Source organism: Kwoniella bestiolae, chromosome 4 (genome assembly GCF_000512585.2).
Source record: "Kwoniella bestiolae CBS 10118 chromosome 4, complete sequence".
Taxonomy (NCBI): domain Eukaryota; kingdom Fungi; phylum Basidiomycota; class Tremellomycetes; order Tremellales; family Cryptococcaceae; genus Kwoniella; species Kwoniella bestiolae.
In genome coordinates this window covers 603533-627807 of record NC_089244.1, presented here as the reverse complement: position 1 = coordinate 627807, position 24275 = coordinate 603533, and the positions used below count along the sequence as shown (strand labels likewise).

The following is a 24275-nucleotide window of genomic DNA, read 5'->3' as shown; positions in this document are numbered from 1 at the left end:
GGACTGATTCTCTTTAAGTCGCCCAACATGGGAGATCCTACCACAAGTTGCATCTCTGCTCCTTCCGAAGATATTTTCACAAAGACCAATGATTATTTCTTTGGTAAGATACGCCATGAAATACCTCACGGTCCCACCATCGATGCATGTTGGCGAAAGGCCCCCCCTTACAAGGGCGACAATAACCTGTGGCATTATTCCAGAACAGAAACCAGCGCCGATAGACTCATAACCAAGACCGCTAGCTATCTGTTGCCGCCTGCAGGGCTAGGATCTCTAGAAGACGGTTTTGGACCTACGGTTTGTCGACGCATCATGAACCCGATGACTAAAGCAAGCTCAGCCGCCAATGAGGGTACTGTCGATGCCGTATCCCCATTCCCGTCGGCTCCGAGCATGCCCACAAGGAATAACGAGGATAGTGCAATAACGCGGATCTGAATATCATTCTACCTTCCCGACTTTGACCATTGGGCTTAGGTCTTTGAGATGACTTCTTACTTCATATGTTCAGTACGTCATTCACTTATGGTTATCTATTTATGAGAGTGGCTATGACATAGTATCGTCATTACTTCTCTCCGAGATGAAGTGCTTTTCCACTTCTGTTTCGAGAGTAGGTAAAATTTACATGTATGAGCCTTGACAATTGCAGATGACTATATTTGTTTGTTACAAGAAAGCATCAGAGACTGGATGTGGACATGAACGCAGATCTTGCATATCGCTTCGACCATACGATGCGGAGCTTGCATACCGATTCTGTCGACCGCGTGGATTGGAATCTCGATGCACACAGCATTGGAATGGATATGATTCGCAGTGAGTCTATGGTACAATAGCAATAGCCTTCTTTTCATCTCTTTCGCCACTTTCCGCACTTTGAAGTTCAAGCTCGACTCGTTCACTCTAACATCTTCGGGCCCAATCGATTGATCCCCGTTGCCCGATGTGATCCGTGAGACCTCACGATTCAAACAATGCACTGTGATCCCTTGTTGTTCGAAAATAGCTGTGGAGCACTGATCAAAGGTGTGTCTCGGACGACGTCATTTGATATAGTATTCGACTCGAAATACAATCGCACTGTAAGATCGCATGTCATACAGTTTGCTCGCCTCTCAGTCTATAAAAGGACATCACCAATAATCGGAACGACACTTTCTTTGCCACTTTCTTAACCACAAATACAACCCAATTCACTAAACACAACCCACTTACATTCGCACTCAGAAACTCACAATGCCACTTACCAGCTCGTACTTTCGCACTTCAGACCAATACCCTAGCACCACTGCCGACGGCTCACAAACCGGTGACGGTTCCCCCTCTGGTGAGATCAAGCACAAACACGCGAACGGTACCACCACTGTCGCCCAATACCAGAAGGTTTCAGACAAAGATGGTGGAATGTACGCCTACACGGCCAAGAACGGAAACTCTGGAAGCAGCTGTGCGCCGATGTCAATCGGCAGACTGTACCGAGGAACTGAAATAGAATATGCGATTTATGCAGACATCGAGCGCAACAAGGGCAACACGCCCAAACGTCCCCCCATGAAAGATACCTTCACTTATTATATGATTGGGAAAAACGGGACTACTCAAAAGCATTATGATGATCTCACCCCCAGTACTGCCGATGACGGTACCGTAACCTATGGGATCTCTGACCATTCCAAACATGACGGCTGGTCAACCGGTAATCAATCTTTGAAAGATATCAAATCTGGTAAATTTGGTGAAGAATTTACAGACGCATTCAACAAGTACATGGAGGAGAAAGCCACCAGAGACAGTAGAGATGGCTCTGGCTCTGTTGGAGAGGATACGAAATCAGCTCTTAGAGAGAACTTCGAGAGCTGGCTCACAAATAGAAAGACGGAACAGGAGGAGGGATCATGTGTGCTACCTCCAAGTACAGGTACGGCCATCTCTGTGGCTTAGTGCTCCGAGATTATCGATCCAAAGAGATCGACAGATGTGTGTCGTATGTTGTTGAGTAGAGAAGATTAGGAGGTGGGAAAGAAGGGAACATTATTGTATGATTTACCAAGATTGCCTTCGACTGAGTATTATTCAACTACATCCCTACATCAAGGGGGTTTTTTCCCTTCGGCTCCAAGGGAAGGATGTTTTTTTTCCCACCTTGATGACTATTACATAACTTTGTATCTGTCAAGTTCCCTCGATGAAAATCTGGATCCAGCGGATGGGATATCTTGATTTACCTTTTCGCCTGTGTTCTGGTGAGACTGCAGTATACGTCAGCTACAGACATGTTGACTGTAACATTCCATACCGGGATGACTGCTGTACAACGGATGTTCTGTCTTCCATCTACGATTCGTGGCGATCTGGTGCAAACAGGCTGAGTCGACACAGATTTTTTACCCGCAAGACACGGCCATCCTTTGTCTTTAATAACAACGTCTTGATCTAAGGAGGACCTAGCTGTTGGGGGCGGTGGCAATAGGAACTGCCCAAGAGGTTTCTAGAGGAGGTGTCAGCAATAAATCGGCTGCTTCTAATTTCTGATTTTGTTCTTGTGGTCCTCAACTTTCACCCAGTAACACGATTGAATAATTGGGCCTTCAACAACTGGACGGACTTACTCAACAATCTCAGTGGCGTCAAGCAGACAATCAAAGATCACATAGTTCTCTGGGAGCTTGATCATAGTAACAAGGCCGACCGCTCCACGTATCAAACAATAATGAGCTCTGACGCCAACTCGTCATCTGTGAAGTCAGTAAAATTCGGATATGACTCGATAGACGAACAGGGAATAATCGAACATAGGACAGTCATAGTTACGCCTGACAATGAAGGAACATATACGGTCATAGATAATGGCCCGTCTTTGAAGGTGACCACATACCGGCGGACATCAGAAGATATCTTGTCAGGCAACATGGGGAAGAACCTTGATAAGGGCTACAAAGATTGCAATCCTGATGAAGGAAACACCACGGAAGTCAGTGAGCGTGCTTCCGAGAATGCGCGGAACTCTGGTGCTGGTGACGCCACTGGGAGCCTCTACCAAGATACCAATGATCATGTCGAAAGGCGAAATTCCCAGGGTACAGGAGCCGACACGCGGATCTCTGGACACAACGACGTCCACGATGGTCAGTTGAGTACACACACCAACAGCCTTTCCACCGGTGATTCCAGGATCCCTGACCAGAGACCTAACTCTTCTAGCGGATGGAGAAAATGGCTTGGATCGGGTTAATAAGCGGGATGGAGACTCGTCATGTGCTTCTACGGTGTCGCTTCGAAGGAACTCTTCTTGCACCCAGAGCTATGGTGCGAGTTGTGACGGTTTCTACCTTATGCATGCTACCGTACAGATCCCTCCCATCAGAAAGGGTCTGCAGAAAGGAAGTGAATGACGGTATGCTGTGCAATAGATGGCATCATCTGTCACGATCTCGTATCATAGTCAAACAGATATCGCTTCTCATGCTTGCATCGTCAGCGGGTATGCGACGCCACACTTCGCTTGCTGTGGAGTCCTAATGAAAGGTTCACTGCAGCTCATTCGAGACGTTCAACCGGTGTCAGCACAAGAAGGCAATTTTAGAAGCATAAGTCAACACAACATCTCAACCAGGCCTTCTGCTTGTTCTAGTCGAGAGTCTTGCAGTGCAGCAATTGGGATGTATATTTATATAGGTAAAGTGAACAACGGGGTCAACCGTTTCTTGTAATCCTTGTAGTAGTGATTAACAAGCTCATTATTACATTTTACTGACCTACAAATACAATTACAGCTCTAAGCGACATGCAAAATCACGGTCGCGACCCTTCCAGCTTCGAGAGCTGTTGGATTCCTGAGCGTTTTGGTCATCGCTTGCCCATTGGCGAAACCTTTTCGTATGAGAAGGACGGTATTACCACCATGGTCACATATTATGAGGATGACTACGGGCGATTCAGTTATTCTATCGGGGAGGGTGTATTAGAGCGCACTTGCGGTCCCTTGTTTCTTGATCAACTATTGCATGGCGATGATCTTCAATACGCGATATACCGTAAGGAACGAGGTGAATATGCTGAACCTCGTCCCAAGGATGATACCTTCACTTACGAGCATACTCACCAAGATGGCAAGATAAAAGAGAAGACTGTCAAGCTCTATCAAGGACATGCAAGCGTCAATTACTCATTTGTAAGCATTGGGAAGGACGACATATGGCACGGTTGTGGTCAGTGTTCGGGATGTAGAAAATCGGGAAAATGGGGTAAGGAATTCACCGAGGCTTTGAACAATTATCTCAGTACGAAAGAGGGCGAGACTCTTGGTGTTGCCAAAAATGGGGGCGAAGAAGGTCGTGCGGATGATGGGACAAGGCCGTCTACCTAGGGGCCAGGTGCCATTACGTACGGTGTCATACGGTACAGTACCAAGATGAATGCCTTGCGGAGTGCAGCCTGGAGCCACAATTGAATGCGAATTCTATCCACTTTTTCAAAATGGGTTGAATGGGTTATTGAGTGTATGACTGCAGTCTGTAGATCCGTAGTGTCAAGGCCGCTGCCTTTCTACCATATTGTACAAACCGTCTAAGACTTTCTTCGGCATACAATACTACATACGTGGTGGAGCGCTGTTCAAGCAGAGATGAACCAGGATGACTTCTAATTTGACAATCCTGCAGATTGCGTGATTCGAAGACACATCCCATGTTTTATCCATCATAATGTAGTCCAGACATATTTGTACAAAGTCTCGACTGCCAGATCGTTCGGGAGTCTTCGAAAAGAAGATTCTCGGCCAAGTGGCAAAGATGTTTAGCCCTTTCTTTGACGTTCCATAGCACATATGAGACCCAGCTTGAAAAGGTATAAATAAGCTGCTGCATTTTGGAAACACCAAACCATTCTTTGATTCTATCGCCAAGTCATCTGCTTTGAATAGTTGACTAGCATAACTACCTGATTTGGTTCACTTCATTTCTTAAAACACAAACATCACTTCAGAGTTGAGATGAACGCATATTCCCAAATGACTCCCTCACCATCAACATGCTGCAGTATCTTATATACATGCTCGGACTCGACGGGTATTCCCTGGGTTGATAATGATTTTACATTGGGACACCAAGTCCCTGCTAAACCGGCTCCGAATAACCCTCCGCCAAAGGGATCGACTGCCACGTCAAGCGGCACCACACCTGGACGCCACCGAACCCACTGTAGGTCAAGTGCTATGAGCATGTCGGGTAGGGGTGACGATGGGACTTCCGGTATCAGTGCGGGGCTATCGAATAACTTCAGATATAGTGCCAGAAGCATGGCCGATCCTAAACCTGATCCGGACTCGAACCGAAAGGACCTGTTTTGACCCATATCACTGTGTGAGGTTAGACATTGGTGCATGGTATATCTGATCGTCCTTTCGCTGTCAGTGATTTCCACTGATCAATGTCGTGATCTATAAAGACCCGCGCCCAGTATTTTCAGCTGTGACAAATAATTTTTATGAAGTGAGAGAAAGCCATTCATGCATTCTGTACCGATGGTCACAATTGTCTGTACTTAATCCAAAGACTTGAACTGCCACTCTCCTCAATTACAGTATGGGTAATAGTGATTTGATTCCGTCGTCGCCCTCCTCGTTTCTACAATCCAGCTCCTTCTGTCTGGACATGATTGACACAAAGTGATTGCATCAATTCTTGCATATTCAAACCACTTGCAACCAAAAGAACCCTCGCAAACCCAACATGTCAGGCGTTCCTCCCGGCCCTCCTCCTGGACCACCTCCTGCAGCATCAAACAATGCGGCCAGACCTCCTGGACCTCCACCTGGGTGAGTCTATCCTCTTCGAGCTTTCGAGATATGGGAGTGAAGGCTGACATAACATCCTAATCACGACAGAGTTCCTCCGGGACAATCATTCCGGCCTCCATTCGGATTCCCACCAGGCCCACCAATGGGTATGCCACCTATGATGCCTAACTTCCCACCTCCTCTTCCAGCCGGATGGTCTGAACATCGAGGTAGGTTCGGTCATCCATCCCTTGCTCAAACAGGAAGAGCCAGCTGATACTCGAAATTCTAGCACCTGACGGAGTCACACCCTATTTCTACAACACCCAAACTCGCGAGTCCACCTACATTCGACCAACCCTCTTTCCCCCCTTCCCACCACCCGGTACAGCTTCACCCGTAGCACCGCCAGCAGAGAAAGAGAAGAAGAAGAAAAAGGAGAAACCCAAAGAAAAGGTGCCTATCCCCGGAACCACCTGGACAAGGGTTACTACTACCGAGGGAAATGTTTTTTACTTTGAGAAGGAATCTAAGCGATCTGAGTGGACCGTTCCCGAGGAGATCAAGGAGCAGGTAGAAGCTCTGGAAGCTGAGGAGAAAGCAGCTAGGGAAGAGAAAAAGAGGGAGGAGAGGGAGAAGGCTGAGAAGGAGAGGGTGGAGAGGTTGAAGGAGATTGAGAGGATTCGTTTGGAGGTGGAGGAGGAGAAGAGGGCAAAGCAAGCTGAGGTGGAGAGGAAGAGGAAACAGAGAGAAGAGGAGGCTCAGAACGATGATAGGGACTCGAAGATTCAGAGGGTAGATGAGGATGGACAGGAAGGAGAAGGAGAGGGAGAAGGAGGTGAAGAAGCAGAAGAGGGTGATGGAGAGTTCGGACCTCAGGATGAAGAGGATGAAGCTGAGTGGATGAGGGCTGTTGCTGCGGAATTTGCAGAAGCGGATCAACAGCTTGAAGAAGAGAAGCAGAAGACTGCTGAGGAGATTAGGAAGGAGGAGGAAGAAGCCGCGAAGAAAGTTTTTGCTGTACCTGAGAAAGTGCAGGTGTCCCCTGAGGAAGGAAGAGCTTTGTTCAAGGTAGGTACAAGTGATTTTCGACACAGCTTTGAGGCTCTGATCGAATTGTCAAACGAACATTTAAGCTGACTCAAGTGATGGTCGAATAGGCACTGCTCATGGAAAAAGATATAAACCCCTTTATGCCGTGGGATCAATCCCTACCATTGTTCATCAACGACCCGCGATATGTGCTCCTATCCTCGCAGAAAGATAGACAAGAAGTATATGACGAGTACTGTAGGGATGTGGGAAGAGCGAGAAGACTGGCCAAAGCTTCTGGCTCATCTAGTGCGGGAGACAAGAAGAAGGCTGATCCGGAGAGGGAATATAGAGCTTTGTTAAGGGAGGAGGTGACTAGCACCAGGACTAGATGGGATGATTTCAGGAAGAAATGGAAGAAGGATAGGAAATTTTATGGGTATGGTAGGGATGATAGAGATAGGGAAAAGGTTTTCAAGGCGCACTTGAGGGAACTGGGTGAACGTGAGTGTCGGGGTATTCTTGGTCATGGTTTGGAGGTCAGGACTGATGTTTAGAATCGATGATTGACCAGGTAAAAGAGCGGACGCACAACGTGCCGAACAAGATTTCTATGACCTCCTCAAAGAGTCGGATCATCCTATCACCTCTTCGTCTGTATGGTCGGAAGTGAAAAAGCACATCTACAAAGATTCCCGGTACGATGCCGTTGGATCATCGTCTCTTCGTGAAGAGCTATTCAATAATCACATCAAGAACCTGGCCTCTTCCTCGGCGAACGGGACGGAGAAGCAGCTATCGAAAGAAGAGGAAGCTGCCAAACGACTGGCTGAGAGGAAAGCTAAGGCTGAAGCTAGTTTGAAAGAGAGGGAGAATAAGATAAAAGCGGAGAAAGAGAAGATCGACTTTGCGAATCAGAAAAGCAGGATAGGTGCGGGTAAGGAAGAGGCGGAAAGGTTGTTTGGGAGCTTGTTGGTCGATCAGGTTAGGGATCATACTGTGAGTTAACGGTACTTCTCTTGCTTTCTTTTTATTACCCTGTGGTCTGGAGCCGTCTTGTCGAATCGAGTGTCCTTGTAGGGTAAGGGGTGGTAAGCTGATCTGGTCATCCAACGATAGATACCATGGACCGAAGCTTCGCAGTTCCTCTCTTCAGACCCACGATTCAACAACCCCTCCTTAGGGCCAAGGGACAAACAGAGATTGTTCTCCACCCACATCGACAGACTATCTTCCAAACGATCTAACGAGCTTCACACATTATTTGAGAAATTCACTCCAACCCTGGACACAGCCTATGATACAGTCTATCCGAACATTGTGGATGATCCTCTAGTCAAGAGACTGGGCTTACAGGGAGATAATCTAGAGAATCAATGGAAGTCGTGGTTACGGTCCAAAGAATCAGATGGGAGAAAAGAGTTTGATGAGATGTTGGGTGAGAATAGCTTTATAGAGTTTTGGGGTAAGATGAGGAAGAAGACGCTCGATGAGGGCGCCATGGGAGTGAAGAGGGATGATCAGTTTGCGGAAGCTGAGGGTATGGATGAAGAGGAGGAGGAGGAGGGGAAGAAGGATATTACGGACATGGCGAGACAGATTGATTTGAATGAGATTAAGAGTGTTTTGAGGGTGAGTTGGTTGTGTTTCTTGGGTCGTGGTGTGCTTGGGTTTGAAACTGGGTCTGGATGAGGAAGGTGAAGCATGTTGTAGCGACGGGGAAGATGCTCTGGGACATATTTTATTTGTTTTTCCACGAGAGACGATTGGCTGATATCGTTTCTTGGTGACATAGCGAGATAAGAGGTATAGACAGTTTGATCATATTCCCGAAAAGAGAGAACAGTGGTTGAGGGTGAGTACAAGGACCAACTTCCTCTGATAGACTTATTCACTGATATGGCTCAATATTCGTAGGACTATCTCGAGAACCTTGAAGCTGCTTCGGGATCGAGGACGATACATAATGTGGGGTATGGTAGGTAGGATTAACGGTGGCTAGAGATATTAAAGTGAGCGGATTTGTAGCTGGAAATGCAATATCAAATAGTAAACCATTCGCACACATTGATAATGCATGCATACATAGCGATTGACTATTGGGGTGTTAAACATGTTTATAAGCTGAAATACGACGATTTTGGGTTTACTTTTCTGAGGTTAATAGTACAACTACATACAAAATGAGTAAGCCTACTGATATGAATACTAATACAATTTTGATCTGACTTGATGATCCCATGTGACTATATGATATAGATATTTCACTGTGACACCATCATCTTCCATTCACACTCTCATCCGACTGTACACCCCTCACTTACACCCAACTTCCAACATATCCCCATCCTCCACCTCTGTATCCTGAATCCTCATCCCCTTATCCAGCTTCTCCCCATCAAACATGATATACCACCTATCCACCTCATCCACAGATTTACCAATCTTCTTGAGGTAAAACTTAATAACGGCGGACAGTTTGAGCGTCCTGGGTCCTTTCATACGTTCTTCGCCGAATGACGAGGAGATCTTGAATCGGATGAGGTCTGCTTGGGTTTGTGTGGGAGGGAGGGAAGAGGGTGCCGATGACTGGGTGGTATTACCATTACCATTTGATAGCGATGGAGTAGGATCGAGGGGGAGAACATCGTCGTCTGCATCATTTTGATCTCCAGGTGTATTGTCGGCGGTGAATGATAGATCTTCTTCTAGGGCTCGTCTTTTGTCTGCTTCCAGCTTGAGCCAATATTCCTTCTCATACCCCGCTGATAATGGATTGTATGATCAGCTAACCATCTTCTTATATGGCTATTTAACGCAAACGGATAGGTAACTCACTCATATCAGCTTTATCCAGTATGCCCAATTGAGCAGGGGTTGATCGTGGATATACCCTATTATCATTATATACCAGGATGATGTCCTCGGGTCGTTTCTGGATACGTTCACTTAGAATTGTGATACCCGTTGCTATTGGACCGGTCTACGAGGATATGAGGAATCAGCACATGGCCTTCTGGTAGAAACGAGGAAGGAGTAAAGGAGACCCAGAGCAGTTGATTTTCGTGGTGTAAAAAAAGAGATTACTCACCCTGGACAAAATCAACGTCCTAGCCTTCTGATATTCCTTTATAGCAGCCGGAGCAGCACTTTCCTTCTTCTCTGGCGGAGCTTGCATCCGTATCGTGATATGTACCCTCTCAACATCCTTATCCTTCTCTGGTGAGCTGGCCTGATCCTCAACTGAAGCTTGTTCGCTGAATTTTTCTGAGATGTGTTCACTAAATATCGAAATGTGAATATCAGCGTTACTCCCCCGCAAGCCAGGGAGTGACGTACCGAACGAGTCTTTCGATCTCTGCTTTTTTTTGTTCACTCATCTCGGGTGGAGGGGTGAGTTGAACCCTTTTCCTCACGGATTTCTTGGGTGCTTTGGAGGTGCTCGGTCCAGGTTCATCATCGGAATCGTCTATAACACTGTCAAACCATATACCATATGATCAGCGTTACTAGTACCCTACCTTTTCAGAAGTGCTTGTGAACAATGTATGGATGAAACACTTACATAGTCTCGGCCCTCTCTTCGGTACTTCCCCTAATCTGACTACTCCCCTTCCTTGACCTACTTCTACTCCCACTCTTCTTATGCTCGTTGGATCCATGTCTGGTCCACGCTGGTAAATCCAATGTAGGTTTCTTGGGAGCTGCCCTTCGGACTTTCTTCTTCTTGCGTTTAGAACCGGGCGAGGCATCTTCCTCAGAGTCGGAGTTGGAGTGCGCTCGGGTAGGGGGTGATGAGGATCTGGGAGGGGCTACGGGGTGATGCGGGTCAGTTCTTCTTCACTTGACAGAGTTTGTGCATTCCGTACTGCATCTCGGGAGAGCGAGTTGAAGATGAACTTACTGATTTCCCTTACTGTGGGTTTGCGCTTGCTTACGAAGAAATCATCGTCGCTATCTGATCCTCCGTCGAATGATATTGGGTCTGATTCTTTGCCTTTGCCTTTATCGGCCATATTGGGTGGGATGGTACGGACAAGTTGGAGGTGAAAACCAAATGGAGTATGAGAGGTGAGAGGTGATGGGGGATCGACCGACGGTGGTTTGGAGGAGATGGACGTTTGGAGTGAGTTTAGAGGTTATCCGTGAGTCTCCTTCTGGGATTGATCGGTAGGGCAGAGAGATGGGCCAGCAGTGACGAAGATAATTTGCGTAGAGCGAAGAAGAAGAAGAAGAAGAAGAAGAAAGGAAGAAAGAGAAAGAGAGAGAGTTATCAACAGAGGGTTGACGTTGTTTTCGCAATTCAACGTTGAGTGATGAGACGATTCAGGCACGAGTCAACCTCTGTAAGTACAAAAAGTTGAAAGATGATCATGTTCAGCTACTACTACATTCATCCGATAATATCATATATATCATACATACAGCTCATCCAAGTGACTGGTCTTTTTCCCAGCTGAGACGATAGAAGAAAGAAGAAAGAGACCTCAACTCGACTGCCCATGACCCCTCGTCTACCCATACGTCTACCGAGACTAACCCTTTTCACGGGTGGTAAGGAATGCTCGTTGTGTGAGGTGAGTCAAGAGTCATCACTCTTCCTTTCCTTCTCTTCTTTCTTTCTACCACCTTTCAATACTCATCACTGATCAAGCTATCTCATTTCATTTGGATAGGTCGCCAAGCAGGATCTCGCAAAACTACGTCGATCAACACCTTTCGAACTGGATTTATGGAACATACGTGATCCACCTCAGGGGACTGACGAGAGGGAAGCTAAAAAGTGGAGAAGGCTTTATCAGTACGATATTGTGGGTTCTTGTCTCCATCGCTTCATCCACATATATCACAGTGAGAGACGCTTCTAGTCAAGCAAGAAAGAGATCACTGTCCTCCCTCCTCTCTTCATCTCACATATATCTCCATAATTTGTATTGCTCGAAATCCTTCTTGCCATAATGTTGAGCTGACATCATCTCATTTCACTACCAGCCCGTCCTTCACCTCGAAGATAGACGAGTCCAAAAACATCGCATAGACCAGGAGAAGCTCAAGAAGCAGATCGAGGAATGGCAGTTGAGCCAGGGAAGTGGGCAGGGGGAGGGGGAGGGGAAGGAGCAGAGCCAATAATCGTAGAGGAAGGAGGGGATGGAGGAAATGGGAAGAACAGGTTTCACAAGTATAAGAGTATCCTAAACTGGCTTGATACATCTCAAAACGACCAGACATCCGATTTTTATGGCACCGATAATTCGCCAAAGAACCACCAGGTACCACCATGGCGTCAATACATTGGTCGAGTCTTCCTGGATTTCCCATCGCCTATAGCTGAATATACACCTGAGAAAGAATGGGAAGAGTACTGCTCAATATTAAAGAGTACATTCTCGAGATTTAGTGATATACCTGTTGGAAGCGATATCGAGGTGATCGATCTGTCTACACCGAAAAGCCCTATCAAGACGTACGATGCCGAAATGACTTTTGAGATTGATATCAACCCTACTAGAGGGATCGTGGGGATGGAGGATGAAGGTGGGGATGTACTGTATGATGAACCTATACGAGAAGCGGCAAGTGGGGAACAAGGTAGATCAAATAAGTTAGTATCGATTTTCCTTCTTTTTACAATATACCGAGGAGTCGGTCTGAGCTGAGCTGATGTGGTTTGGATTGACGTAGTCAAACATGCTGGAATTGCCTCTCAACCGGACATTCATACATGGCTTGTCCCAACCCTAAAAACCACATGATGATACGACATTCAAGAGATACATTCCTCTTTCAACGAGATTATGTTATGCCTGAATATATCCAGCCTGCCCTGGACATGTACTGGAGTATGAACGTCACGCTTGAAGAGATGCAGCGGAGATCAGAGTTGGTCGATCAATTTGGATTACCCTCGGGACGTATTTCGGAGGAACTGCAGGAGGCTATCTGTTTCGTACCCGAAGATCAAGATGGAGAGGGGGAAGGGTACTTGATGAGAGAAAAGATGGAGGTGAAGAGACGGAGGAAGCGATGGGATTGGTATGAAGGGATTATGATGTGGGGATATCCACCTGGTTGGATTGCTGGGAAAGGTCAGCTGAGTTGGAACGTTTGCTCTTTTGGGTATCAGCTGATGTGTTGTTCGATTAGATCCTGTACAAGAGATTAGAAGGAGGATAGAATCGTTGGAAGTCCACGAGAAGGCTTTTGATATGAATATGGATGGAGATGAAGATGATCAGCTGGAAGTATTTGGTGGGAACCTTGGTACACCTTCACCGGCCGCTTCGGAGGATGATGAAGGCTCTTCCTTTGAGAACAACTCGCAGCCGAACGAAGCGTTGTCAAGCGATAATCATACCGATGGACAATCAGAAGTCGGCGAAAGTGACATGGAGATGGACGTCGATCATGATAACGAGGAAGATTCCGTCCCCACAAGACTGGAGAAAGTCAAGCGATTATCGATCAACGGGTTCCAACCTCCCTTGCCTATCTCTCATCCCGTCAAGTCTCCCTCTCCACCTTTCAGACCTCCTACACCTCCATTACCCCCGCCGCCTCCACCCCCAGGGCGAGATGTAAACCTATCACCAAGACCACCTACTCCTCCGCTGCCTCCACCGCCTCTTCCCGAAGATGATATTCCCCCACCACCGCCGGACGATATTGCCCCACCGCCCCCAGCTGCGCCTACTTCACCCACTTCACACCCTAATCCATTTCTTCGCCAATACTATGCCCTCCACACACCTATCTCACGGAACAATCCTCCACCGACCGGACCGCGTAATCAATTTCCAGATGGTACTCCGCCTACTGGACCTCGAAATCGCTATGGCACACCACAATCTCATCAGCAGAACGACCGTCATCACCTACCTTCCACCAACTCCCTGAGAGTCGACAGGTATTCACCCCATAGCAGAATGCATCAAACACCATCGGAGTCATTATCATTACACCGTAATCCTACAATCCCGCATACACCAATATCCACCTCGCCCATGCAACATGCTCCAAAGAGATGGGTAAGGTATCATACGGATCTATTCGATTCAGAGAGGTTGGTACCGTATCATGAGGGTAGACCTTTCCCTCTTGGAAATTATTAGGGTCTTGGTGGATGACAAGGAGGGAGGAGGTAGTTGGATTATGGGTTTTGTATGATGTCTTATTACGATATTAATTTGAATATATCGTCTCATCTCATCTTTCATGGGTTCCTGTTTATGTATCATGCATTATAGTCATTTGTCGATCAAGTCGACTTAGTACGTCAGTCGACTCGTGCCATTCAAGTGTACAACAGGTTTTCATACCTCGAGATACTCTGTTGAAGCCTATCTATTGCTGTACGCTCGAATTTGGCTTTTTACGATGGCGTCAAATTGCTACTACTTGGAGTAGTATCTAAACCATGTTAAACGAGCAGACCACGCCTTGTAGGGGTTATGTCTAATTAAACAACATCTACAACGTGATGTTATCTCCAAGCGAGGGATGTACCGTCCTCACACGTCACTCATTACTGTATGTGACTGTCGAAACGATGGGTCATTGGCTATTCTCTTTGAGGATTTCTCGCTTATTTTGATGAGAGTGAAAGAAAACGAGGCACGAGCGGCTGTGAGTACGATTGAACATGATACTCTCTGCTGGAGGATATTACTATATGTACTCTGAGCATCAAATAAAGGTTCACTCTCTAAGGAGAATAAGTTACTACAGTATTGCAGTCATCTTCTCTAGTGATGTAGTGTATTCGATGGTGGTATTTGAGTTACAATACAAAAATTGACTTGACTATGATGCTTCTTCGGCGCTAAGATGAAGCATCTCGCAAGTTATCAGGTCCACTCTAACTTATAGGTTATTCGTAATGTACTGTACAGACCTGAGCACGGGTCGGTCAATTAAAAATAGATCCTATAGTCATAGTTACGATAATCCAGCTCAGATGTCCTGGGTATCCTAAGATTTTCAGGTTTGTGTTGAGTGTCAGGTGAAGGTAGGGGATGGAGGTCGAGTAGAAGGGTATGACACACGACTTGTTATGATACGATCGTTTGTTTTTGGCATGTTGTGGGGTGGATTTGACTCGAACATCTACATCCGCACAGCTCACCCTCTGCGACAGTAGTAGTCGTCTCGTAGGGCTGTTACTGTTGCTGCTGCTGCTGCCTGTCGAGCAACGAGAAGTAAATCCAACACTGCAGTACTCGTATAGCAGAGTGGGTACAGTATATCCGATCGGCATAACGTGAAAAAATCAAAAATGTCCTAAAAGGGTAAAAAACGTCAACAGGCACAAGATATGAAAAGGGTTTTGTCACGTTCTGTGGTTTGTTCCCGACTCATTTGACTACTGTAGCAGTAAGTGTATGAGCATTTTACCCTTACGATTCCCTCTGCTGCTTCATCATCACCCTGTTACTGGTATTCCGCCGCCACCTTGAAACCCTCCCTAGTCTTACTTGCTGCTGTTGAGACCAGAGACAATTCCAAATAAATCAAATCAATCCAGTCAATGAAAATATCCATACACACTCTTTCAACATCAATCAATCAATTCTAGATCACATCCATCATTAGTCACTGTTCATACATCATACCTCCCAAAGCAACGTCCTCTCATCATATATCGACCAGAAGTGGGAATATACCAGTACCAGTACCAATCCAAATTCAATCAAGGTTAAGGATATAGCAGTATCCACTCTTCCGATCAATTGAGACTATCACAATTTACACACAACCATCCCTTTGGGTTCACATCGTATAACAACATCCGACTAGACATCCGTGCGCAGCTTTTCATCAGTATCCGCAACCTTTTACATCAACACGTCCACCAATCATCCATACCTTACCGTACTGTCATCAGAGGAGACGAGGGGAAACAGTAAACAGTAGTAAGAGCCAAAGTCCAGAAAGAAGGGGTTGAAGAATTGTGAGTCATCACATCTATCCTGTCATACCGCCCACCTCCTCGTAGGCTTCACTATCACTCTCCTTTTACCTCGGCGAGAACGTCGAGATGTGATCTTGTTCGCATTCACAGTGGTCATCTTCGGCTTTCCGAAGTAAACGATCTCTACAACTTCCCTTTCGCTGCCATCTCTTCGTCTTACGCATAGTAGTACCAGTGATCTCTAGAGATACAAGTTGTCCTTTGATGGAGGCTCTTTTCGTTGTATATATACCTTCTTTTCACACGCACTTAGCATTTGCCGCATTGTGTAAAGTGATATTTCCGCCTTCCCCCTTTCTCCCCCACTTGTCGGTATCTTCAAACAACATCTCCTTTGATCCCATGGTGACTTCCGTTCTTTCCCTCACTGACACTTCCGCAATTTCACTCTCCTCTATAGCCCCCATCATAAATCCCTCTCCAATCCCGTTCCTCAAGTAGAGCAACCGACAAAATTTCCCCCTCGGCCCAATCACCAGACGTTTCGGGCCCTTCACCTCATTCGACCACCTCATCAAAATCTTCACCTGTATCAACCAATTCCGGGAGCAGCACAACAACACAAAAGCTAAGACCGCTCTTACCCAAACCTATCAAGCCTGCACCGGCTCAGCCAGGTCCTGCTTCTGGTCGATCCAAAGCTACCGGTACCACCAGCAGCAGTAGTAGTTCTCACCGTGGTGTAGGACATCATCAACAGCAGAACAACCACACAGGCAGCACCGGTTCTTCTGGGAAAATGGATAAATTACCTTGGAGAACCTCGTCGGGGGGCAAGAAGGGACCGTTCACTGTAGACTCAGGAGGAGGGAAACAGAAGAATATTAGTCCAAGAAATCAAAGACAACCTGAACGACCACCATCTGCATCCTCTTCACGCCACTCTAACCCCTCTACTCCATCCATGTCACCTGCTGTACCCATCAATCGAAAAAATGGAGGAGCCTTTGCCTACCCCTCTCAACCATATCCTTCTTTCCCTCAAGTTTCAACTAGCGCAGGCCACCATTCCCGAGAAGGCTCTTATCATCAATCATCAATCGCCACCACTCCTACTCCGCTCACTCCTATCGATCCTATAGCAGCATTGAGTGCAAGCGCAGGTGGGAACGCTTTCTCCTTCGGTGCTCAAGCATCTTCACTTGGTCCTTCTTCCGTTGGGGGACCATCCTCGTTGGGACCTTCGTCCTATAACTCTCAGTATGCACGATCATCAACCAACAAACGAAACTCTCATCAGAATTTACCTGCATTATCGACCACTCCTCTCGATCCTCCTCCCTCTCCTTGGACCAACATGAACAACAGTGGCCTATTGCAGAATCAACCAGCTTTCGACTGGTCCAATCTACCTAATCCCAGTAATTGGTTAGCACCCGAATCCTCCCAACCTGCACCCGTAGATGAAAATGCCGTAGATCCTGGCATATTCGACACGTTGGCCGAACTCGTACAACAAAGCCAGGAAAAGGCGACAAATGGTGCATCGTTTGACTTCGGGGGCAGTTTCCCCACTCAAGGATCATCAGCTTCATCTATCCCATCTATGCCATCTCACTCTCAGAACAGCACAAGTCTCCTCAGTCGACGATTGCAAAATCAACAGAACAACAATACCTCTCCGCCCCTCAACGGCAACAACATGTACCAGTCTTCAGTCCCGCCTCCATCTGGTTCATTCTCCGACTCCATCTCCTCCCTCACTGGATACGCTACTCCAGGGAGTTATGGTAATGTCAACTTCTCTCAGTATCAACCTCAACCACAGCAATATCAGACGTCCCAACAACCTCAGCGAAAGAACTCGACAGCACCTTCGACGCCTTGGCCGTTACCCGATAGATTAGGTGGATACGTAGAAACACCCGCAACGACTCCCGGAGGTAGTGATTTTGGTGGTTTCAATAGTCCTGTTGAAGTGAGCTCTTCTTTGCCTTATACATTGTCCCATTTCTCGTGGCTGACATGAATTAGGCATCTGTCGGTTCTCATTCCAACCGATATCCTCCTATCGCTCCTCGTCGACGAGAGGCTCCTCAACCTCCTGCGCCAGGATATCCTAGTCTGCCTAGCAACCCTGGTAGTCTTCCGCCTTCTCAGATGCCTTCTCGAGCAGGTTCTGAAGCGCCGCATGTTGAACCTTCCGCCAACGCCAACGCCAACGCCAACGCCAACGCCAACACAGGGATCGATTTGAACAGTCTCCCGCCCCTGCCTGCCGGGTTATCTATCGAACATCTAGCACAGTATGGGACAGCAGGATTAGAGATGGCCATCAGGATGGGTATGGGCTTAGCGATGGGATTGAACACACAACAACCCAATCACGATCCAATTGCTGGTCTGGCAAATTGGCCTTCGATGCCTGCTGATGCGCCCACGCCCGGCTATTTCCAGAATGTCTCATCACCTGAAGGGTCAGGATCACAGAAAGGAAGAAATGTCAGTATCGTGGATGATATCTTGAACGACGATTTCTTACATGGTCGGGCACCCACTACTCCCCTCGCTACTCCGCCAATTAGCCATGTCGGTTCTTATCCTGTGACAAGACGACCTTCGCAGAGCGATATCACGTCACCTGTATTACCTGAAGTGGGATCGCCGGAACAGATGGCTAGGAAGGACCCATTAGCTACTCAGGTTTGGAAAGCCTATGCTCGGGCTAGGGAGGTATTGCCTAATGGTCAGAGGATGGAAAACCTCACTTGGAGGATGATGCATTTGACCTTGAAGAAAAAGGAGGAGGAAGCTGCTGCGAAGGAAAAAGCTGAGAGGGAAGAGCAGGAAAGATTGGCAAGAGAGTATATAGCGGAAGTTGAAGAATCCAGGGATGCCCTCCCGGAGACTACGCCGAACGTGGAAGCTGAAAGGGGTAGATCGAAAGGGAAGTCAAGGATTGTTGGGTTTGCTGGAGCTGCTAGTAATCCATCGCCAGAGTGAGTCTTGATCCTGGTTCATCTAAATTGGGTTATTGGGAGATTATGGGTCACTGACATTCTGTTATTCAGCGGTATGGATATCGATTGGCGTGCGGCTAGTCGATCTAGATCCCGTATACCTATGGATATAGATTGGAGAGCATCGTCTCGATCCAGGTCACGGTCTGCGCTACCTTTCAGGCAAAACCCCTTCAGCGAACAGCATGCTCATCTACTGCTCGCTTCTGGTGGGACACCCACGGCGGAAATGGGATTACATATGCCATCTCAGGCTGAGTGGGCGGCATCCACTAGGAAGGCACCTGATCTTCCTGGCCCTCGATCAGCCGGATCAAGTCTTTCAAGATCGCATCCTTCGAGATCATCTCGTTTGGCCGATACCATGCCTCCATTGCAGGAAGGGCCCCTCGATATACAACCGTCTGTGAAACAACCTCATCCACTCGATATGCTTGCTGCGTCGGCACCTCAAAATGGAGCTATCACTTTGGACGAGATCCAAGCGGCCCTAGCAGCGGGTCTGAGTCCGACAACAAGGGACAGACAACCTCATCTACCGGGAATCAATGGTCCGGGATTATACTCTGAAACGGAAGAGAATTTCCACCCTCAATATGGATACCTACCTCGAAGAGTACGAAAGACGAGTTTCGATCATACCGTGCAAGCCCATGAAGAAGAGGGAGATGTTAGCGTTTCACCTACATCGCAGTTCAACCCCCGAAAGAGACAGGCGGAAGCTTCACCTAGAGATGGAAAAACTATGCCACTGCCTGAAGGAGATACTGGTTTCCCCACATCGAACTTTACATTCAGCTTCCCTCAGTCATACGATAATTTCTTCGATATCGCTGCTGCGAGTGGTACCACCCCTGCACCCAACGAGGGTTTGAACATGTCTGAGATTACTGCCGAGGAGATCGCCGAGTGGGCATCAAGTCAACCTGCTACTGCCGATACATCTGCCTTTGGATCACCTTCAGCATTCGGTTTAGTCGATTCCGCAGCGTCTGGCGCGGGTCTGTCGTTATCAAATATTGGTTCTCCTCAACAATCATCTTCTCAACCTGGCGGTGATAATCCATTCGATTTCCAGCAACTGATGCATCTGTACCTCAACGCCAACTCAGCGGCCTCGCCATTCACACATATCAATCCTTCTCAAGTTTTAGGTGCCCTGCAAAACCAATTGTTGACAAATGGAAACAACGAGTTTTCACCCAACGCAATCTCGCCTGCAAGTTTGAATGGCGCACCTACACCTGGCACTACTACCAGTCAGAGTGGGAACACGATCAAACCGTTACCGAAATCTGTGGGTGGGAAGACAGTGGAGAACAAAGATAAATCATCGATGCCTCCTCCCTCATTACCTTTCTCAGGAAATGGGAATGGACCAGTCAGATCGAATAGTTCGCCCAACCTCCAGACACTCAGGATCCCCTCGCAGGGACAGGGAAGTACGCTGACTAAAGGGCATAATAAGAATACGTCCATGAGCGCGACGACGAAGGGTAGTAGGTCGAATAAGTCGAAGAAGAATGAAGAGCCGCAAGTACAACCCCAGGTCCAAGACGAAGATGGAGAAGGTGAGGAGGTGGAGGACGATGATGGTGTGCCTGAACCTGAGAGTGGACCCGGGTCGATCATCAATACGGGTGAATCACCTACGATGTGCACGAATTGTCAGACTACGAATACGCCGCTTTGGAGGAGGGATCCCGAGGGTCAGCCTTTGTGTAATGCTTGTGGATTGTTCTATGTGAGTTGGTCTTTCCATCCAAAGTTTGATTATAAAAGAGGGTGCTGATTGGTGTTTTGGTGTGATTCAAATAGAAACTACACGGTGTGGTTCGACCTCTGTCGCTTAAGACTGATGTGATCAAGAAGAGGTGAGTTATCAATCCTCCTACAGTATAAGCGGATGGATGGATGCTGATAAGACACATCATGCAATTAGGAACAGAGCAGGTCCAGGACCAAAAGGTGAAGGCGGTTCAAGGAAGAACAGTCTCTCAGGACCATCATCATCATCTACCAACGGACCTTCTACCAAGGGAAACAATGGCGGGTCTGGGAATAATAGTAAGAAATCGACTACGACAAACGGTACGAGCGGAGGTAAGAAGGCTAGAAGGTCTTCTGTGGATGTGTCAAACCTATCTGACACGTCGGGTGTGGGGATGGGTAGCGCACCGAGCTCGGTGCCTAATGATCCTAGTCCTTTGGGGACCAGTATGACGAGTTTGTTAAGTATGGGTGGGGGATCGAGCGGTTAGTCGTATGCGCTCGTGAATGAGAGATAGATATTGGTCAGGTCGGGATTTGCTGTTTTTGTTTTTTTGTTTGTTTGTTTCTTTAATTGTTTTCTTTGAGTGATCCGATGGGATCTAATTCATTTTGGTCATGACTTTTTGAAATAGAATAAGATACAAGTATAGTGAGAGTTTGATTGTATGACTAGACTGGGTTTGGTATAGTAGATCCTCGTATGCAATATTGCGAAATTGCTCTGAGCAGCGCGATACTAACAGCCACTGACTTGAGTAGTCAAGGACAAGAAGGAGAATCATTAGGATTCAGGTGAGATTGGATCCGGACTCGTGCTCAAGTTGTATCACACGCTGAGCGCTGTATAACCCTCACGAAATAGATTCTGCTGAGAGGACATGATGTCATCATGTTGCAAAGTAGAAACATGTACAGTAGATACCGTCACGAACTGTGAGCCTTGCGTTTAGGTATTCGAATCCTTGCAGACCTGTTAACATTGTAGCCAGTACAACTGTTGGGTGCATCCTTTCTTGTCGACGACTCATGTCTCATGTCTCGTCTCAAGAGCGGAGTTGTCGTCATGGGCGAGTAAGCTGTGTCGAGGTATAAAGGATGAGTGTGGTTGTTCGACTCGATAATGCATATGATATTTCGAGTTGATGATTCGAGTCGATCTGTACATGTACGTAAATAAACGAGGTGATTACATCTTCTTCTCGCCACTACATTTTCACTTTCTTCTCTTTTCTTTCTTCAATACACACACACACACTTACAATACTTTATACATGGTTATCTTTTAGGTTGTTCCTATATATACATTACAGAAGCACAGTCAGCAATGAGCGACACGTCCTCGGCGTCCGAGACTGACCGAAGCACCGCTAAATCCAGATCATCCAGATCTAGATCTCCTAGATCTTCTAGAAGGTCTTCGTCCTCTCGACCGGACAAGAAGACACTCACGTACGAGACCAAAGAAGGGAGAGAAGCCAGTCTCACTTATTGGCCGTCGACCTCTCAGCGAGATTCCAAGAACAGGAAGAAATGGTATGTTTTCAATAACAGCGACAAGGACAAGGATGAGTCAATTTCAACTTCGCTGAAAGCCATGAGTCTTAATGAGTTGAAATCCAGCGATAATAAAGGGCATAAACTGCTCTATAAGAAGATCGACAAGGACGAAGCAATATCCGGATCCAGGTCTGAGTCCAGATCTAGATCAAGAATCAAATCCAGGTCTGGGTCCAGTTCCAGATCTAGATCCAGCTCCAAACCACAAATGAAGAAACTAGAAAGGTTCATGGTTGATGACTCCACGAGAGTCACTATCACCTCTGTTGGGACTAGCGAGGATGATATGAAGTATCATATCATTGAGGAGCGCTATAGAAAGGGAGAGGGAGGGGAGACCGATCCCAAGTGGAAACCCAGCGCTAAATCTGCTGCATTGACTTGGGATGATATTACCGCCAAGGATCAGAAGTCGACGGTGTATAGTAAAGTCGCTGAGACGATGAGGAAGAATGGTAAGGACAGGTACTTGCCTAGGAAGGGTGGGGGAGGAGGCTCGAGGGGTACGAGTAGGAGTAGATCTGGCGAGAGGAGTTCGGGGGATGGTGATGGAAGGAAGAGGAGAGGTAGGAGGTCAAGAAGGTCTGCGAGTGGTGATGAGACCAGCGATGATGATGGATGAGCTGTGAGCCTTTGTGGGAGTGAACACCGATTGTGGGGTCATCAATAATGTTTGGTTTGATCTTGATGTCCTGATCTTGCTATTGACATCGGCTGGTACCTTCCCTCTGAATATAGCGAGATTGAACAACGAAGTTGATAGGTTGACCCTTGAGATGGTGATATCGAACTCACCGCTCTGAAGTAAATGTATATATGATCGCGCATGAACGTCATTCTTTGGCAGCAATGACTTTTCTGAAGATCTCTCAAAGTCAGCTCTGATCCCTGCCTCCCTGTCCTCTTGTCCTGTTGACCTGATTCTAATTTTGAATTTAACTTTTCGCCTCGTCTTTGCACGGCCCATCAGGCGGTCGAATCTAATATCAGCAAATATAGTGAGATGGCCCTTTGTGGTCCCTGTCATTCCCAAAGCTGCAGTCTGGGTCGAATGACGATACACTTTGTCCTCCCTAGTCTTCTTAAGTCTATGAAAAAGAGTGCTATCCTGGCTGGACGTAAAGTGATCTGAGTAAAGTACAGTCCAGCTATAGTCCAATCGATGGGACGGTGATATGACAATTGAGGAGGTGGGGGGAGTCTTGCTCACTAATACCGTTGTCTACAGTATACGGAAAACAGCAGCTCAGAGTACTGAGACTGATTGCCAAGGCTTCCGTACACTCTGATATCGGTTTCTGTCCCCGCACATCCAAGCACCACTGGCGATATCTTTCGGATTATGGAGAGGTCAGCCATTTTACGTATATAGGCCAATGTTTGGAGCACGAGCACAATACTCCCGCCTCCGTTGGATTGGATTACTAGATGACTGCGCAGGTGGCGCTAGTGTCTGGTCTGACCTCTCCCTCCCTCCCCTTGTGGACATTTGCCATTTGCCATTTGCCGTTCTCCAAATTCAACGATAGTGGAACGATCACTTTGGCTACTGCCGGGGAAGATGTACTGCCACGACCCCTCGCGTACAACCTTTTACAGGAATCCATTTCTCAGCTCAAATCACTCACATACAAGAGCGCATAGAAGATTTGTGGTATGTACATGAGCTTTCCAAGAGAACGAAAAAGGGGTGGCAACGCCACCGTACATCCCTCAAGGTGAAAGCTTTGCTGGAGCCGAACAAAGCTTAAGTTATGCATTGGGTTTCGGCCGTAATGACAATTATCATCACACTTGGGTGCGGATCGCAGTACAGCATCGTTTTTATGATCGATAGGATCTACCATGATCTAACTGTACGTCGAGCACGGCTATTGCCAATCTCCATCCAGGCGATCGCCCTTCAGTTTATTCCGCAGAGTACCTCCGGTCCCTCCGGTCTCGATCTAGCACTTTTTCCAAGAGGGTGTGCCAGGTTATGCAATTTTCAGATGACCCTGGCACTGACCGACGATCTGATATGTTATAAATTCGTCATCACATCGATACCTGTGAAAGGTGGATGTTACTTGCCCTTTGTGTTATAGTATATCTGCTGTACACCGGTGTACAGTGAGTAAGATCTTACTGTATGAACGAATCGACATTCCTTCGTCAGAGAGGAATACATAACGTGAAGACAAGTCTTCTCGTAAATTCCCAC

The 24275-nt window shown here is 47.1% G+C and overlaps 10 protein-coding genes across 10 annotated transcripts; 9 read left to right on the top strand and 1 right to left on the bottom strand.

The window, feature by feature from the left end:
* Positions 1–27: 27 nt before the first annotated feature.
* I302_105790 (uncharacterized protein) lies at positions 28–441 on the top strand (the record flags this gene model as incomplete). The annotated part of the gene is made up of 1 exon (XM_019191541.1): positions 28–441. One exon carries the CDS (start codon positions 28–30, stop codon positions 439–441), a length of 414 nt encoding a protein of 137 aa, XP_019046171.1.
* Positions 442–1242: 801 nt separating this feature from the next.
* Positions 1243–1947, top strand: I302_105789 (uncharacterized protein; the record flags this gene model as incomplete). Its single annotated transcript, XM_019191540.1, has 1 exon — positions 1243–1947. The coding sequence occupies one exon, from the start codon at positions 1243–1245 to the stop codon at positions 1945–1947; it is 705 nt and encodes a 234-aa protein (XP_019046170.1).
* Positions 1948–2716: 769 nt separating this feature from the next.
* I302_105788 (uncharacterized protein) lies at positions 2717–3238 on the top strand (the record flags this gene model as incomplete). The annotated part of the gene is made up of 1 exon (XM_019191539.1): positions 2717–3238. One exon carries the CDS (start codon positions 2717–2719, stop codon positions 3236–3238), a length of 522 nt encoding a protein of 173 aa, XP_019046169.1.
* A 669-nt stretch (positions 3239–3907) lies between these two features.
* On the top strand, positions 3908–4372 carry I302_105787 (uncharacterized protein; the record flags this gene model as incomplete). The annotated part of the gene is made up of 1 exon (XM_019191538.1): positions 3908–4372. The coding sequence occupies one exon, from the start codon at positions 3908–3910 to the stop codon at positions 4370–4372; it is 465 nt and encodes a 154-aa protein (XP_019046168.1).
* A 1363-nt stretch (positions 4373–5735) lies between these two features.
* I302_105786 (uncharacterized protein) lies at positions 5736–8800 on the top strand (the record flags this gene model as incomplete). Its single annotated transcript, XM_019191537.1, has 8 exons — positions 5736–5821; positions 5891–6012; positions 6075–6853; positions 6943–7318; positions 7389–7813; positions 7934–8446; positions 8610–8669; positions 8732–8800. The coding sequence occupies 8 exons, from the start codon at positions 5736–5738 to the stop codon at positions 8798–8800; spliced, it is 2430 nt and encodes an 809-aa protein (XP_019046167.1).
* Positions 8801–9130: 330 nt separating this feature from the next.
* Positions 9131–10830, bottom strand: I302_105785 (uncharacterized protein; the record flags this gene model as incomplete). The annotated part of the gene is made up of 6 exons (XM_019191536.1): positions 9131–9579; positions 9653–9797; positions 9906–10095; positions 10154–10291; positions 10380–10626; positions 10719–10830. 6 exons carry the CDS (start codon positions 10828–10830, stop codon positions 9131–9133), a joined length of 1281 nt encoding a protein of 426 aa, XP_019046166.1.
* A 486-nt stretch (positions 10831–11316) lies between these two features.
* I302_105784 (uncharacterized protein) lies at positions 11317–11852 on the top strand (the record flags this gene model as incomplete). Its single annotated transcript, XM_065870145.1, has 4 exons — positions 11317–11391; positions 11491–11557; positions 11607–11625; positions 11807–11852. The coding sequence occupies 4 exons, from the start codon at positions 11317–11319 to the stop codon at positions 11850–11852; spliced, it is 207 nt and encodes a 68-aa protein (XP_065726217.1).
* A 31-nt stretch (positions 11853–11883) lies between these two features.
* I302_105783 (uncharacterized protein) lies at positions 11884–13923 on the top strand (the record flags this gene model as incomplete). Its single annotated transcript, XM_019191535.1, has 3 exons — positions 11884–12416; positions 12497–12900; positions 12959–13923. The coding sequence occupies 3 exons, from the start codon at positions 11884–11886 to the stop codon at positions 13921–13923; spliced, it is 1902 nt and encodes a 633-aa protein (XP_019046165.1).
* Positions 13924–16521: 2598 nt separating this feature from the next.
* Positions 16522–21003, top strand: I302_105782 (uncharacterized protein; the record flags this gene model as incomplete). Its single annotated transcript, XM_019191534.1, has 5 exons — positions 16522–17700; positions 17757–18721; positions 18794–20486; positions 20561–20616; positions 20685–21003. The coding sequence occupies 5 exons, from the start codon at positions 16522–16524 to the stop codon at positions 21001–21003; spliced, it is 4212 nt and encodes a 1403-aa protein (XP_019046164.1).
* Positions 21004–21839: 836 nt separating this feature from the next.
* Positions 21840–22694, top strand: I302_105781 (uncharacterized protein; the record flags this gene model as incomplete). Its single annotated transcript, XM_019191533.1, has 1 exon — positions 21840–22694. One exon carries the CDS (start codon positions 21840–21842, stop codon positions 22692–22694), a length of 855 nt encoding a protein of 284 aa, XP_019046163.1.
* Positions 22695–24275: the final 1581 nt, after the last annotated feature.